At 36.4% G+C, this 18,552-nt stretch overlaps 1 protein-coding gene across 1 annotated transcript in view; it reads right to left on the bottom strand.

Moving 5' to 3' along the window:
* The window catches only part of LOC124229550 (glycine N-phenylacetyltransferase-like), a 39,167-nt gene extending 26,475 nt beyond the window's left edge, over positions 1–12,692 (bottom strand). Inside the window, exons 1-2 of the mRNA XM_046644819.1 lie at positions 12,560–12,692; positions 7,357–7,452 (exon numbers count right to left, since the gene is read on the bottom strand). Coding sequence (XP_046500775.1) covers positions 7,357–7,434 — 78 coding nt within the window. The 5' untranslated portion in view covers positions 7,435–7,452; positions 12,560–12,692. The remainder of the gene's footprint in view (positions 1–7,356; positions 7,453–12,559) is intronic.
* Between the last annotated feature and the right edge of the window lie 5,860 nt (positions 12,693–18,552).

Below are 18,552 nucleotides of genomic sequence, written 5' to 3'. Positions count from 1 at the left end.
ATCAACTTACAAAAATCAGTGGCATTTCGGGGCTGGCCCTGTGGCCGAGTGGTTAAGTTTGCGTGCTCCGCTGCAGGCGGCCCAGTGTTTCGTTGGTTCGAATCCTGGGCGCGGACATGACACTGCTCATCAAACCATGCTGAGGCAGCGTCCCACATGCCACAACTAGATGGACACACAACGAAGAATATACAACTATGTACCGGGGGCTTTGGGGAGAAAAAGGAAAAAATAAAATCTTTAAAAAAAAAATCAGTGGCATTTCTGTACTCTAATATGAACTAATAGAACAAGAACTCAAGAGTAAAACCCCATTTACAATCACAACAAAGAGAATAAAATATCTAGGAATAAATTTAACCACGGAGGTGAAAGACCTATACAAGGAAAGCTATAAGTCATTACTGAAAGAAATCGAGAATGACTTAAAGAAAAGGAAAGATATTTGATGTACATGTATTGGAAGAATAAACATAGTTAAAATGTCCATTTTACCTAAAGAAATATATAGATTCAATGCAATCTCAATCAGAATCCCAATGACATTCTTCACAGAAATAGAACAGAGAATCTTAAACTTCTTATGGGGAAACAAAAGTCCCAGAATAGCCAAAGGAATCCTGAGAAACAAGAACAAAGCTGCTGGCATTGCAATCCTTGACTTCAAAACATATTACAAAGCTATAGTAATCAAAACAGCATGGTACTGGTACAAATGGAACAGAATTGAAAGCCCGGAAATAAAACCACTCATCTGTGGACAGCTAATCTTCTACAAAGGAGCCCGAAACATATAATGGAGAAAGGAAAGCCTTTTCAGTAAATGGTGCTAGGAAAACTGGACAGCCATATGCAAAAGAATGAAAGTAGACCATTATCTTTCTCCATACACAAAAATAGACTCAAAATGGATCAAAGACTTGAAGGTAAGACATGAAACCATAAAGCTTCTGGAAGAAAATATAGCCAATACACTTTTTGACATGAGCCTTAAAAGGATCTTTTCAAATATGATGTCCACTCAGAGGAGGGATACAAAAGAAAAAAATAAATGAGTGGGACTTCATCAGACTAAAGAACTTCTGGAAGGCAAAGGAAACCATGATCAAAATGAAAAAACAACCCACCAACTGGAAGAAAGTCATATATCTGATAAGGGGTTAATCTCCATAATATATAAAGAACACAACTAAACTACAAAAAAAAAAAACAAACCCAATCAAAAAGTGGGCAGAGGATCTGAACAGACATTTTTCCAAAGAAGATATACAGATGGCCAATAGGCACATGAATTGATGTTCAACATCACTAATCATCAGGGAGATGCAAATCAAAACTACACTTAGATATCATCTTATGTCTGTTAGAATGGCTATACTCAGCAAGACAAAAAATAATAAATGTTGGAGAGGTTGTGGAGAAAAGGGAACCCTCATCCACTGCTGGCGGGAATGCAAACTGGTGCAGCCACTTTTGAAAACAGTATGGAGATTTCTCTAAAAATTAAAAATAGAATTAGCATATGATCCAGGTATACCATTCCTGGGTATTTACCCAAAGAACTTGCAACCAACAATACAAAGAGACTTATGCACCCCCATGTTCATTTCAGCATTATTCACAATAGCCAAGACGTGGAAGCAAACCAAGTACCCAGCAACTGATGATCAGATAAAAATGTGGTATATATATATATATATATATATATATATATATATACAGTGGAATATGACTCAGCCATAAAAAAGACATAATTGCCCCATTTGCAGTCACATGGATGGAGCTTGAGGGCATCATGTTAAGCGAAATAAGCCAGACAGAGAAAGACAAACACTCTATGATTTCACTCATATGTGGAATATAAACAAACTTATGGACAAAGAGAACAATTTAGTGGTTACCAGGAGGAAAGGGGGGGACAGGGAGGGCACAAGGGGTGCCGGGGCACATTTATATGGTGTTTGACAAATATTGATGTATCATTGGATTTTCAAAATGTTATAAACTATTTGGACCACAATAAAAAAATTTAAAAATCTGTCATAAATTTCCTTCTATTCATATACACAGACAACAAATTTTACAAAGTGAAAATTTCAGATACAGGTGATTTTGAAAAGTTTCCCTCCTGCTGAATAAATATATTCTAGCCATATTTCTTTTCTAATAAATAAAAATGATTTTTAACGAGTGGATAGCATTCTACAATATTGATGAACTAAAATTCATTTTTTAAACTTTTTATTTATTTACATGAGGTAGCAAAGATAGTACAAAGAGGTCTCATCTACGCTCACCCAATTTTTCCCAACAATAAATCTTAAGCAACTATTGTACCACATCAAAACTGGGAAACTGACATTAGTACAAGGTATGCGTATAGTCCTATGACATTTTATTAAGTAGGTTCATGTAACTACCACAATGAGGATACAGAATTACCACAAAGATCTCCCTAGAGCTACTCATTTACAGTCAAACTCACCCTCACCTCTCTCAGCATTGACATCACTTTACCTTCCTTCAATTATAATAAGGTTCTATATATTATATAATTTTAAATATTCCTTCTACCTACATTGATGCCTACATTGGACAGTGTTATAATTTTTGTGGCAACAGTCAAATGTAACATAGAAAACTCAAGAGGAGAAGGAAAGCTTTTTGTATTTACCTATGTTTTTACTATCCATTGTTCTTTTTTCCTGATATTCCAAGATGTTTTCTTTTATTATTTCCTTTCTGTGTAAAGAACTTCCTTTAGCCATTCTTTTAGGGTAGGTCTGCTGGCAGCAATTCTCTTAGTTTTTCTTCACCAGAGAATGTCTCAATTTCCCCTTAATTCTTGAAGGATATTTTTTCTGGGTTTAGAATTCTGTGTTGACAGTTCTTTTTCAGCACTTGAAGTATGTCTGTTATTTCCTTCTAGCCTCCTATGGTTTCTGATGAGAAATCTGTTGCCACTCAAATTGTTTTTGCCCTATAAGTAAGATTGTTCTTCTCTTGCTGCTTTCAAGATTTTATTCTTTGTCTTTAGTTTTCAGAAGCTTGACTATGATGTGCATTGGCATGAATTTCTTTGGGTTCATCATGTTTGGGTTACACTCAGCTTCTTGAATTTATAGGCTTAAGTTTTTTTTTTCAAATTTGGGAAATTTTCAGCCATTATTTCTTCAGGTACTTTTTTCAGTCTCACTATGTCTCCTCTGCTTCTGAGACCACAATTTCATAAATGTTAGACCTTTTGCTATAGGCTGATAGGTCCTTGAGACTCTCCTCTTTTTTTCCTCCAGTGTACTTTCTCTCTATTGTTAAGCTTGGGTAATTTCTATAATTCTATCTTCAAGTTCTATTATTCTTTCTTCTGTCCTCTCCATTCTGCTGCTGAGTCCATCTATTGAGTTTTTTTGATTTCTGTTCTTATATTTTTGGAAGTAACATCTCTGCTTGCTGCTTCCTTGTATCTTTTCTTTCTTTTCCAAGACTGTCTATTTTTTTCACTTGTTGCAAGTGTTTTTCTAATTGCTCATGGAAACATTTTTATGATGGCTTCTTTAAAATCCTTGTCAGTTAATTCTAAGATCTGTGTCATGTCACTGTTGGTATCTGTTAATTGTCTTTTTTCACTTACTTTGAGATTTCCCTGGTTCTTAAATGACAAGTGATTTTTTAAAATTGAATCCTGGACATATTGGAGAGTATGTTATAAGACCCTGGTTCTTATTCAAATGTTCTGTTTTGGCTGGCTTTCTATGACACTGCTCTGGCAGGGGATGAAGGGTAGGGGACACTCCTTACAGCAAGCTGAGAGTAGGAATCCAGGTTTCCCATTGAGCCTCCACTGACACTAGAGGGGTATTGAGACTCCATGTTCCTATGTGGGTGGGAGTTCCAGTTTCCACTAGGCCTCTACTGATACCTGGCTTGGAGTGGAGGGACTGGGTACCTTTTTACTGTTCTCCATGTAGTTTCCACTGATGCCACAGTAAGGTTATTTGGCTTCTTTATTGCTGGATGATGAAAGTCCTGACTCTTCACTACACCTTCTCTGACACCTCCTCAGTAGACAGGGGAAAGAGTGTCTCCTTACTTCTGGTAGGGATGGAAATCCAGGCTCCCTACTCAGCCTATGCTGGTGGGAATAGAGCTTCAGTTTTCCTGTGGTGGTTGGCTGGAGTAGACAATTATTGCCTAAAGTTTCCTATCTTTCTAGGCTACCCCTTTCCTGGTCTATTGGCTAAAGAGGTTTTCTTGGGACTTCTTTTGCCTGTGATGGTGGGTACATTTGAGTTTCTGGCTTTTTCCAGCACCTAGTCTGAAATATTTGAAACAAAAAGAAAATCCAAGGAACTCATTGCTATACTGGTCCTTGAGTCCAAAGGTCCCTACTTGGTCTACCTTTTTCTTTCCATATCTCAGAGTCTTCATATGTTTGTTTTATATATAACGTCTAGGGTTTTTTTTTTTTTTTTTGCTGTGTTTAGTAAGAGAAAAGAATAAAAGTGCCCCATAATTTATTTTGTTAGCTTTTCTTGATGGACATTCCAGATGTTTCCAACTTTTCAATGTAACAAATGACTCTTCAAAGAATGTTCTTGCAGAAATCTTTGCATATGTGCCTGATATTTGTTTTGGGAAGGTTTGTGGAAGGGAGATTCTGGATCTAAAGTTATCCTGTGTTTCAGGCTTTTAACATATGTCTTCAAATTATGCTGTAGTAAAGACAAAAGATGTCCCACCAATAAGTGGAGGCTATAGTAATTAAAGGGCAGGGACAGTTGTCTCTTTGGCCCACTTCCAGTAATTGAAAATAAAACCACATGATCTACCTATAGAAGAATCCTTACCTTCCTCTTCCCCAGAGTGGGCAGATGGTTTACAAATAGTTGAGATTACAAATGGAAGTGAATGTATTCAGCTTACCCCAAAATTAGGTCAAGTCTTTCAAAGTATTAGCCTCAAATGAGGGAAATAGATGTATCTATGATTCACCCCATTGTAAATTTATGGTCTTATCTATAACAATATTAGCTATTATTTGCAGAGCTTTTCTGTGTGCAAGGCACAGTTCTACCCATTCAAAATAGTCTTTTCATCCTGACAATAACCCCAAGAGGTCAGAGCTGTCATTACTCCCATTTTGTGTAAGAAAACTGAAGCATGCAAAGATTTAGTAATGTGGCATGAGCCCACAGCTTGTTGGTAGAAGAGACAGGCACAGACCTATGCAAGCTGTCTCCTGAGTCTGTCCTTTTAGCCACAGAACCAATAAGATGTCACTGCCATCAGCTTAGCTCCTATGGTAGGATTAGGGTGCACATTCTAAAGAAGGATGAACAACAGAAATAGAATATATGATATTTATTGATCAATATCCAGTGCATTGTGCCAAGTGGATGAACATAAATGGTTAGCACTTGCCTCCAAGTGTTAACTTACCTGGAGTAAAATCTTGGCTCTGCTACTTACTCTCTGAACTTGGCAGACCTATTGTCTCTGTGCCTGTACAATATTACAACCAGGATATTGACATTGACACAGTCAAGATGTAAAACATTTCCATCATGAGGATCCCTCTTGTTGGTACTATAGACACACATATTACCTTCCCACTCTCCACCTCCTCCTTAACCAGTGGCAACCATTAATCTGTCCTCCATTTCTTTAATTTTGTTATTTCAAGAATTTTATATAAATGGGATCATACAGCATGTAACCTTTTTTTTTTTTAAAGGTTGGCACCTGAGCTAACATCTGTTGACAATCTTCTTTTTCTTTTTCTTCTTCTCCCCAAAGCCTGACAGTACATAGCTATAGGTTATAGTTGTAGGTCCTTCTGGTTGTGCTATGTGGGACACTGCCTCAGCATTGTTTGATGAGTGGTGCCATGTCTGCACCCAGGATCCAAAATGGTAAAACGCTGGGCCAAGGAAATGGAGCATGTGAACTTAACCACTTGGTCACGGGGCCCACCCCAGCAAGTAACCTTTTGAGACTGGCTTTTTCCACTCAACATAATTCTCTCGAGCTTCATCCAGATTGTTTTGAGGTATCAATGGTCCATTCATTATTTTTTATCACTCAGTAGTATTCCATAGTATGAATGTACCATAATTCATTTAACCATTCACCCAGTGAAGGACATCTGGGTTGTTTCCAGTTTAAGGCTATTATGAATAAGGGTGTTACAAACAATAGTATATATATTTGTGTGTGAGTGTAAATTTGTATTTTTCTCAGGAAAATGCTCAGGAGTGTAATTTCTGGTTGTATGATAGTTGCACGTTTAATTTTAAATGAAACTTACAAATTGTTTTTCCAGAGTGGCTGTACCATTTCACATTCCCACCAGCAATGTGTGAGCGACCGTTTCCCCCCATTCTTACTACCATTTGATGTTGAGGGCTTATTTTTCTCAAAACATGCAGGAAGGATCAGGAGTGTTGAAATTCAGTAGGTGGATTATATTCCTGACCCAAGCAGTAATTACTTGGGCAAGTTATTCAATTTTTCTTGGTCTCATATTCATTATCTACAACATAGGGAGAAGAGTGCACTCTCCTCATAGGAGAGTTTTGAGGCTTGTGTGTCTCATAGATAAAGCCCAGTGACTGGGATAAGATAAGGGCAACAAGTACTTGCTATTGCTACTAAGGCTTCTGTGCTGCCACTGCTCCTGGCCCTGAGGTCCCTGTTGGTGTTGGTGCTGAACTGTTGTGTGTGACTTGCTCTTTGATCTTTAGGTGGAAAAAGAGCTTTTAAAAAATCGGTTACTAGTTTTGGCAATCCCCTGAATGTTAAAAGTGAAAAATAAATACAAATATGCATAAATCCAATCCCTTTGAACACATGTTGTTACAATAAAGTAATGAATAGTATATAATTATTTCTAGGTCTCCTCTATGGATAATAGGCAATCTTTTGGGTTTCGATGAAATGAGATTTGACCTATTACATGTTCCAAGAAGATGCATAGTGATTAATCCCTCCTCAGCATGAATGTTTAAAAACTAGAATGTACTTAGGTCAAACTTTTGAAGAGAAATCTAGGCAAATTTTCCAGTGTTACTATGAAACATATTTTAGAAGTAAATAAGGAAAAGTTTTTGAGTCTACAGAGAGTAGGTTTTGCCATTTATGAGCATTGGGCAGGTCACATTACTGAGCCCTGCTTCCTTTTCTGGGACATGAGCATAACATACTTCCCTTGCAAAGAGGTGATGTGAACTAAATGAGATGCAGCATGGGTGAGTTCCTGCCACAGAATTGGTGCTCGGTAAAAGCTCATTCTCTTTCCCGCTTCTGTCACAGGAAGTGAAGCAACCTTTTGTTTCCCTGAGAATGTCCCATTCTCACCTTTAAGGACTCAGGGAGGCTCTTCCACAAGGATTTTTTTAGCATCTGCAGCATCTGTGGACTCTGCAAGTGGAGCATCTTGGCAGGTACTTTCACCTAGAGAGAGGACCAAGAAACAGTCAGGAATGAGAAGATGCTGAATCAATAGGAACTGTATCCTCACACCTTTACCTGAACCTTGGAAGATAACAGGTGAGAAAGATCTGTCCACTTCTAAAATAACTGCCTTGGAGAGGAAGAGAAAGTATGGTCACTCTAGATTTCCAGCCTTACTCTGAAAGACAGGAGTTTGGAGGGGCATCAAGAAAGTTCTGAGGAGACCATCTCATAGAAGACACCAAGAAAAAAAGAGTAGCAGGTTCTATGCTAATGTCTAATCCCAAGGCCTTTTTTTTTTAAAGATTGGCACCTGGGCTAACAACTGTTGCCAATCTTTTTTTTTTTCTGCTTTATCTCCCCAAACCCCCCGCCCCCATACACAGTTGTATATCCTAGTTGCACGTCATTCTAGTTGTGGGATGTAGGACGCCGCCTCGACGTGGCCTGATGAGCGGTGCCATGTCCGCGCCCAGGATCCGAACCCTCGGCCGCCGCAGTGGAGGGCGCGAACTTAACCACTTGGCCACGGAGCCGGCCCCCCAAGACATTTTTAAGTGTCTTTTATTGATGTCACTCTCACTGAAGTCCTCACCAATTCCAAAGAAGGATGAGAATGGGCAGAGAGAACATGGTTCTCTTTCTGAAAATTTTCACTTTACTTTTCACACTACCCTGAATTTCAGTCTTTAGAGACACATTTATTTTAACAAACGTATTATTAAAATATACAAATGCATCTTTTGAGATTGTTACTGCCAGTGTTTATCCCAATGCCACCACTAACAAAATGTGTAACTTCCAAAAAGTTATCTAATCTCTTTGTACCTTGGTTTCCTCATTAGTAAATCTGAATGAAAACAGACCCTACCTAGAAAATTGTGGTGAGGATTAAATGAGTTAATACATAGTAAGTGCATAGAAGAGTTTCTAGTGTATAATAACTCAAAAATGTTATTTTTATTGTTGTTATTAATATTTTTAGCGGTAGTTATTCAAATCAGCCCATTGAGTTTTTCTTCTGTTTTGAGGGAATGGGATGTAACTTTAACCTAGATCACAATGTGAATGACTTCAGTGTGAATGGTACCCTGAGAATAATACTGTACTTATGTTATAGTTATGTTGTGAGAATTAAATGAGGTCATCCAGGCACTGGCACCAAGTGAATGAAAAAGTGCATGTAAAACTCTTAGCAGAGTGCCTGGCACAAAATAGTACTAATATGTCGTTATTATTATCATTCCTTGAAGGAAGCAGGAAAAAGATTATTTTATGTATCAGCCCTTTAGCACTGACGCATTTTGGCTTCCCAGATCTATTCATTTTAGAAATACATGTCTTTTGGGAAGATCAGTTAAGATAAAGACTTGAGGAGATGGAACCCGTGTTGGATTCTTTCAAAGAGAAAATGTTTCTGGTTCCAAAGATCTCATTTACTTTTTGGAACCTGCTGCTTGAACAGGCTTGAGATTGCTTGAACAAGTGAATATTTTCAACTATTCCATGTGCATGTGTCCTGCCTCACACCCCGAGTTGCTTGTCTGTCCTTTGGGGATAACAACAGACCTTTTATCCCCCTAAAGTCTCTTGTGCAGAGGAGTCTTTGCCAGCATTATTATAGATGTGGTTGCATCTTTTTTAAAAAAATTTATTGCTGAATAATTTAAATAGGCAGAATTAAAAGCATATAAACTGTATAATTTTATGGATTTGACACATGTGTATGCCCAGGAAACCATCATCATGCTTAAGATATAGAACATTTCCTTCATCCTCGGTGTTTCTTGATTTCCCTTTATAGTTATTTGCTTCCCACTGCTATATGTCTATTATGATAATACCACTGTTTTCACTACTGTGGCTTTACAGTAAGTCTTGAAATGTGATAGTGTGAGTCTTATCAATTTTTTTACATGCTTTTTGCTTAGGTTGTTTGCATTTCTATGTAAATTTTGTAATAGCTTGTGAATTTCTTTTAAAAAGCTTCTGAAATTTATATTGAGATTGCAGTGAATCTGCAGTTCAATTGGGTGAGAAGTAATATCTGAATAATATTGAATACTCCAATGCATGAATATGATGTAACTCTCTATGTTTTCTTTAAATTAAAAAAAGAATTCTTTAAATGTTTAGCAAAATGTTTTTAGTTTTTTGGTTTATTGTACTTGAATATCTTTTATTAAATTTATCCTCATTTATTTAATTTTTTGAATGCTATTATAAATAAATAAATGCAAATTATTTTATATTTTGAGCTTTTAAAAAATATTTGTTGCTTGTTAATGGAAATATCCATTTTTCTATATTGTTCTATGTACTGTGAACTACTGAATTAACTTATTTGTTCTAGTAGGTATTGTTTTTTGAATACTACTTAAAATTTTCTATGTATATGATCAAGCATGTTTTTTGCAAATAAAAAGAATTATACTCCTTCCTTCTGTATGACTTTTATTTCCTTTTCTTGTCTTATTGCACTGCCTAGAAACTGCAGGGAAATGTTGTATATGGGGGATTAGATGGGCTTCCCTGCTTTGTTGTTGATCTTAGGGAAAAACATCTATTCTCTCACCTAAGTATAACAGTAGCTGTTGATTTTTCATAGATGGGCTTTGCCAAGGTAAGGAAGTTCCTTTATATTTCTAGCTTGCTAAGAGTTTTTTTTTTTAAATCATAAATCAATGTTGAAATTTGTCAAATACTTTTCATACATCTATTAGGATGATTATATGATATTTCTCTTTTCTTGCTGATATGTTGAATTATAATTATTTATTTTTGAATGCTAAATTAACCTTATATCATCAGGATAAATCCCACTTGATCAAGAGGTATTATTCTTGTTACATATTGTTGTATCAACTTCTATTATTTTGTTAAGGATTTTTGTACTTATGTTTATAAGGGATATTAGTCTGTACTTTTCTAGTAAAATCTTTATCTGGTTTTGAAATAATAAAAGTTATAGACACAAAATATGAATTAAGAAAGCATTTCCTCCTCATTTTCTTAAGAAGTTTGTTCAGAATTAATACTGTTTCTTCCTCAAATATTTGGTTTTTTTTTTTAAAGATTGGCACCTGAGCTAACAACTGTTGCCAATCTTTTTTTTTTTTCTGCTTTATCTCCCCAGGTCCCCCCTGGTACATAGTTGTATATCTTAGTTGCAGGTCCTTTTAGTTGTGGTACATGTGATGCCGCCTCAACGTGGCCTGACGAGTGGTGCCATGTCCGCGCCCAGGATCCGAACCAGCGAAACCCTGGGCCGCCATGTGTGAACTTAACCACTCGGACACGGGGCTGGCCCCCTTAAATATTTGTTGATTTCAACAGTGAAGCCATCTAGGACTGGGAAACATTTTTACTTACAATTGCATTTCTCTGTAGAAATGATTCTAACTACAAATTCAATTTCTTTAGTAAATATATATCTTTTCAGAGGTTTTTTTGGACAACTTCTGGCTATTTGGATCTCTGGAGGGATTTGTCCATTTCGTCTAAGCTGTCAAATTTATGGCACAAACTTGTCCCTGGTATTTCTGGCCCCCTTAACGTCTGTGGAATCTATAGTAGTGTCTCCTCTTTAGTGCTATGTATATTTCAGCCCAGATAATTCTTTGTTGTGGGAGGCAATTCTTTGCATTGCAGAAAATATAGTAACATCCCTGACCTCTACCCACTAGCCACCAGTATAACATTTAGCCTCAGTTATGAAAAACAAAAGTATCACCAGACATTTATTACATATACTCGAGAGTCTCAAGATGGTGGAAGTTTAATATTCCTAGAGGCAAATGTAACCTTTTATCCGGAGGTATCCTTTAAGAATGTGGCAAGAGAACAGGAAGAAAAAGGAGTTTGATGCCAAATTCCTGGGGTTATAACGTTATTATAATACCTGAAAACCACATGATGTGAGATTTCTCTACATTCAGGCATGCACACATACACACGGTGAAAAATAAATATAACAACAACAACAAAACTTAGTACCCAGGCTAATAAGGTATACTGGAACCTGAGGAGCCTATAGAACACTAAACAAGAATACTAAACCCTCAACAGGAGCTTTCAGCACTGGCAATGGGCAAAATCCACAAAAAAAGGCACTTCATACCCAGCCTTTCCCTTACTTGGAATGTTTTCAAAGGGGAACAATTCAAACAAAGAAAATGAGTTCTAAAGAATGGTTTTATAAAGCAACATTAACAAATAGAAACAACAAGACACAATTTCTATGTTTTGCACTAAGATAAGGTTACATAAATTATGATCTCTTAGAATGTTGCAACTCTAAGGAACATAACATAATAAATACGATACACACACACACACAGATACGTGAAAGAGTATTAAAATGAAAAGAGAAAATGTAGAACATAAAACAACACATAGTTTTTTATTAGAATATGTAAAGCTGTGCTTGTGCATATTCAATATGTAACATATATGAGAATTGTAAGGATATAGAAAGATGAATTTAGAAGGGAAAACGAAATATCAAAAACTATTTTATGGTCATAGCATTATAGGTAAAATCTTTTAAATTAACTTTCTTTTTCATATGATTTAAACTAACAGTAAATCTGGCCTGCATTCTAGTCTGTATTCTTCTGCCTATTTCTTCTCTAAACTTGAACAGAGTACTACTTCACTTTCCTGGTTAGTATTTATACGAGGAACAAGCTGCCTCCTTTGGAATGTTTCCTAAAGGAGTAAAGAGAATAATGTCTGCATATTATCTATATACAGTAGGTGCTAGATAAATGTTACTTGGATCAGCATTCTTCCTTGAAAATGTTATTACCTCTTCGTTCACCCACCAGCTTCCAAAATCCCTCCATGTCATTTATCTGTTCCAAATGGAAGCCTGAGTTAGTGCAGCCAAGAACTTTTCCCACAGTACATCTGCTGTCTGCATAGCAGGTGCAGATGTGTTATTTCTCAAATGGAATAGACTTCCTTTTCGCCGGTATAAGTATCAATAAATAAGCTCAGTACTTTCTATCTAAAGCCAACAAAAAACATTTGATTTTCCCACTTTGTTGTGGGAGAAAAAGGACGTTAGAAAGCAGTGATTCTCTCCAGTGAGATGAGTCCTCACCTTGAAAATTGTCTCCACGCAGAGGGGTCACCCGGAACAAATGAGAAGCAACAGACTTTTCCAGAATATGAAATTCCTTTATCCTGGCATGCAAATGTGTTTTGGTAAATTTTTCACAGAAATTGCTAAACTGAATCTCTTAATGTGGACCCTGCCCTTTTAAACCTGGGATGTGGAGGTGGAAAGATTCTGTTAGCTGGCACGGGATCCAGAGGCATTCACTCCCTCCCACCACCCGGGTCCAATGTTTAGGGATCTGGTTATGCAAGTTTGGGCGTGTAATTGTATCTCAGGGTTGGATCCTTATGCTACTGTTTATAAGTTGGTGTCTTCGGCCAGTTATCTATTCTCTCAGTGCTTCAGTTTCCTCATCTATAGGTAGGGTGAATAATACTATCTACTATTACTCTTTTTTTATCTTTTAAATTAAATGGGCTAACATTTATGAAATGCTTAGGCAAGTGCCTGACAAATATAAAATGTACATTAACATTTCTTAAATGAAACAAACAAACAAAACCCAAAACAAAACTACCTTAATATATTGCATGAAATACTTTTCCCCTATGGTTTTAGATCCAGCCCCTTTTGATATGATCATGCTAATCATGAAGAGACACAATGAAGAGAAGAATGTCAAAAACAGACATGTTGCCCTACTACACAGTCTTACACAGTCCAGATAACTGTGTGTGATTTTCCAATGAATATCTTCATCGAATTCCTCGTTTATGTTGGCTTAAGGTGGCCATTCTTAACTAGTTCATTGTATGTAAGTGGATATGTTCAAATTACAATGTTAGATAAGACATTGCATTAATTTGGGGTTCTTGGTGTTCAAGAAAAACAAATTCATGTTAAAACATTATCAAAATGTAGCCAGACATCTTAGCATGCATAATCTATCTTGAAAATAGAGATAAAAGTATTGAGGTGAATTACCTCCATCTTATTAGGGCACTAATCTAGAGAGGTAGACACAGTTTCCTGTTATAAAAGCGTAGGAAGCAAGGTGGAATTTTATTTATTTTAAATACGGATTGTTCTAACTCACCTTTGGTGTTAACCCAACGTGTTTTCAATAGCACAGATTCCCACCAGTTGGCCAAAGAAAATCCAAGATTGTTCCATTACCCTTAAGTCTGTGAGTTAACATAACATAAACTAGTTTAATATGGCTACATAGCTTGAAGTGTGTTAGTTAGTATGGTAACAGATATGAAGTACAAGGCTAGATGACCACCTTGAGCTGTACGATTCCAATTCTCAGCAGGTGTCTCATCAGACACCTGATGGCAAGTACACTCCAGGTGTACTTGATACTTTCAGACTCTTTGAAAAGACACACAGTCTACTGAAGGAGTTGGGAGAGACTCTGGAATGGCCTAACTAAGATTTCCAGTCCTGGTTTGGCAGAAAATAACCTGATTCCCTCATAGGATAAAAAGCCGGGAGTCTCTCATGAGGTGTGGTTAAGTTTACTAATGCTGTAGGTTTTCCATATCTGGGTTTTGACATGAAAAATAGTTCCTTATTCTTGGGAATATTTGTATGTCTATCTTTGCAGCACACGGATGTTTTCTTCTTGTATGTATTGTCCAAAAAGAGTATCACTATTGGTAAGATGAATGTGACACAGTTTGGTACAATACTCACTTTTTTCTATGTCTCAGAATTTTGAAACTTTTATAATTTTCTTAAGAATAACTCAACGTTTCAAATGTCTGAGCCTTTGGGATTTGATTTATAGTATTACCACAAAGGAAATACCTCTGAACATTGATAAAGGGCTAGTATGGCCGAGGGTTGGAGTGATTCATATGATTAGATTGAGTGATAATCTTTGATAAGTTTTATCATATTTGGTCAACTATTATCAATAGGACTTTACAAAAGTATAGTTCCAGCAAATAAACCATGAATGTTCATCAATAGCATTTTTCTAACCATTCTAAAGATTAATTGCTGACCAGGATATCATTGTTCAGAGTTCAATTTAGCAGCATCAATTGAATGTATGTCCACTATTTGTGGGTTTTTTTTCGTCCAGGAGCTGCCTTATGTAGAAATTCTTTAAGTTGACTGCGCTAGCAGTAGCTTGAAAGAAGTAAATTATAAAGTCAGGGTGGGATTGTCCTTAGAACTTAAACAAGTTATTACTAACAGTTAAGGCGAATATTTTATGGAAAATCAGAATTGTATAACCTTAAACTGGAAAACATTAGTACAAACAAAACAGTAAAGGATAAAACATGTGAAAGAGAATGAGACTGTTAGGAGTTTGAGCCATCTAAGAGAATCTTGTTTCCGTGGTCTTCAGTGGAAGGTCATTGGTTTATGTGGCTTTCTGGTTTTTGTCTTTGTTTTGTTTGTTTTGAGGCAGTCAACTTCTCCGGACTGTCTGCTTTCAGAAGTTCCCTGGAAAACTGCCTTAAGACTTTTAATGGGTATAATTTTCTAAGTCTCATCATCTGATGAGTGCTTGTAAACTTACAGCTGTGTTGGCCATCAGAAATACCTGATAGAGTCCCTTCCAGCAAGAGCCCAGGACAGTCTTTCTCAGTTTTATTTTCCAGAATCATCTGCTTTTAGATCATACAGGAATTGATCATGTGGTTGATAAGGAAAAGTAACCTGTCTCTATTGAAGATAGCACAGACGGTATAGGACTAGTCTTTTTCAATATTTATCTAGATCAAATTGCAAAATATTGGAATCAAGTGTTTATGGAGCTATTCCTTGTGACATAAGCCTATCGGTGAGCAGATTATACTCATAGAAAATGAGATATAATGGGACAGTACTCAGCAATAAAGTTAATCTCTAGGTGATTCTTTTTTATGCATGTAACAGAAAATATCACAATTATAGTTATCTAAAGTCATAATTGCTCTATTTCTCTTTCAGCGGATGCAAATTCATACACAAGTTGAACTTGATACGTCTCTTTCCCTGTTAATTCTTTAGTCATTCCTGGTTTTCTTTTTATCTTTGAGTTTGAGAGTTCCTATTGACATTTTTTAAAAAAAAGCAAAATTACTGTTTCATGCCCCTGATGTTTTGGGGGATGGAATAGGACATGTTACAAGATGTAAACAATAGTTTGCCATCTTTCTGTGAGGTCCTCCACTCTTCCAAGGGTCTTACTTCTTGTCCCCAGTACCCCTCCTAACTGCCTTGCACTCTAGAGATCCTCATACTTGCAAAATGTTTAGCAGAAGCAGGATGGAATCAAAGGTCAATGAGCCAAGCTCTGAGTAATCTAGCTCTGATAAATAATAGCCCTGAGTTGGGTTTGCTCCAACTTGTGTATCTGTTTACTCTGGGTTAATCCTGCCTTTTGCACTTTTCTAGCAGACATTTCACACAAGTGTTATAGGTGGTGGTTTCTTACAGTTTCATTTCTCCATAGTCCTGATCCTTTCCACTCTCCAGTTTACAGGAATTTCCTCAATACATCTGGAGCATTAATAAATTCTTTCTTCTCTTCCTTGGATCTTATTGATGCTAATTCAATCATCCAATAAGGCTTAGGCAAACGATAAGATAACTAGGCTCCATCTGCAATCTTGAGCTAATTCTCTTACTTGCATTGATGCAGTCCTTTTCATATCCATTTCTAGAAGTGCATGTATTTTTATCTGCATTTTTAAAATGGGAAACCAAAATCTACAATGTTGATGTGACTTGCCCAATATTATTCACCCAGTAACTGAGCCATACCTGGAATTCAGACACACTCTTGACCTCTAGTCCCATGTTTTTACGACATCACCCAGGGTACTAGATTTAGGCATGCTAAAACAAAATCCTGTAGTTATATAACATGTAGCTGTTATAAAGCACTTTTACATATGCTGTGTTATCTTTTCCTCATGAAAGCCCTTGATATAGCATTATTATTTACCCTAGACAGGAAATCTTGCAATAAAAACTAACAAGAAAGTTACCAGAGGCAATTGAGCAATGCTAGGTGGACTCACGGTCTAGAGACTTCAAGTCTCTAGATGGGCATAGATGTAAATCCTGACATATTTTGGATATTTCTCTACCACCTACTCCCAACAATAAGGCAATCGGCATGCTGAAATGATACCCAAATAAACTCACCAAAGGCTTGAAAGTCTTGCTTCCCATAAAATATCTTCAACTTTAAGCACACTGGACTGTTCTTTTCAAAGCACTCCCTTGGATCTTCAGCATCCATGAGCCTCATATTATGAGCAACTTGACTGTGAGCCACAGCTCAAGGAAGGCTAAGAAATATTAAAGATGTGAGAGGAACTTGGAGGGAAATAAAAAGTGAATGCCTTGGGTGAATGGCCTGAGCCTTTTCTAAAGCAACTAAATTAACTATAGATCAATGTACTCCTCTCCAATTCTAGAAGAAGAATTGGAATAATCAGAGAATCCATTCCATATTTTTTACATTTTAGTAATGATAACAACTATAGGTAACATTTGTTGAATATTTATTGTAGACCAGACACTATGCACTGTACTTTCTGTGATTTATCTCATTTAATCATTATAACTGTTCAGTGTAGTAGCTAGGGCTATTCATCTCATTTCACATATGAAAATCTTAAGCCACAGACATCCTGATCACTAATATTATTTTCATTTCAGTAAAAGTAACTAAGACCTCTTGAAAAAATTATTGATTCTATGTTTCCTAAAGACAAATATAAAGTAAATTTGAGCTGTTTTATTTGTCAGAAGGAAGAAAGCTTTCAAACATCAATGAGGCCATGTCCAAAGAATTTAAGGGTCAACAGAATGGGGGATTCTAAGGCCAAAGTTGTAATAATGGCGAGCTATAACTGTAGTTGGACTACATTGAATCTATGAAAAGCCGTAAGTCCATAATGACACAGAAAAATACTCAAAGAAAATTAACATAAAGTCTCAAAAAAGACACTGTGATATTATAGACTTATTTAATAGATCATTGAAAAATGTGAAAATTGATTAATCCTATCTACAAAAAAGGTATTTTCTTTCCTCTTTGAACCTTTAGTTTGTAAAAATTACAAACCTACAGAAAAATTGCAACAATAATATGTTAAACACAAACATAATCTTCATCTACAGTTACCATTTATGGTTTTCCACATTTGTTTTATACACACATTTAAATTCTTTTGTAGGTTCCAGACATTTTGAAAATTTGCCTCAAATATTTCAGCATTTACCATGGAAGCACAGGGATGTTCTCGTGCATAACCACAATACAATGATCAAATTCATAAAATTTAACTTTCCTCTAGAACTGGGAACTAACACATAGACCATATACAATGTTTGCCAATTATAGTAATCATATCTTCTTAGAATACTTTTTCTGATTCAGCATCCAATCTAGAACCTCAAATTGCTTTTTTCTTTACTTTTTATTAAGATTATGATAGTTTACAACCTTGTGAAATTTCACTTGTACATTATTGTTTGTCAGTGATGTTGTAGGTTCACCTCTTCACACTTTTGTGCCCACCCCCACACCTCCTTTCCCCTTGTATCCACTAGTCTGTTCTCTTTGTCTACATGTTTAACTTCCACTTATGAGTGGAGTCATACAGAGATTGGCTTTCTCTGTCTGGCTTATTTCACTTAACACAATACCCTCAAAGTCTGTCCATGTAGTGAATGGGACAATTTTATCCTTTTTTATGGCTGAGTAATATTCCATTGTGTATATATACCATATCTTCTTTATCCAATCATCAGTTGATGGGCACTTAGGTTGCTTCCACGTCTTGGTTATTGTAAATAATGCTGCAATGAACATAGGGGTGCATGGGACCTTTGGAATTGCTGATTTCAAGTTCTTTGGATAGCTACCCAGTAGTGGGATGGCTGGGTCATAAGGTATTTCTATTTTTTAGTTTTTTGAGAAATCTCCTTACTGTTTTCCATAGTGGCTGCATCAGTTTGCATTCCCATCAGCAGTGTATGAGGGCTCCTCTTTCTCCACAACCTCTCCAACATTTGTC

Source organism: Equus quagga, chromosome 17 (genome assembly GCF_021613505.1).
Source record: "Equus quagga isolate Etosha38 chromosome 17, UCLA_HA_Equagga_1.0, whole genome shotgun sequence".
Taxonomy (NCBI): Eukaryota; Metazoa; Chordata; class Mammalia; order Perissodactyla; family Equidae; genus Equus; species Equus quagga.
The sequence above is the reverse complement of the archived record's forward strand: the minus strand, read 5'-3'. Positions and strand labels throughout refer to the sequence as shown.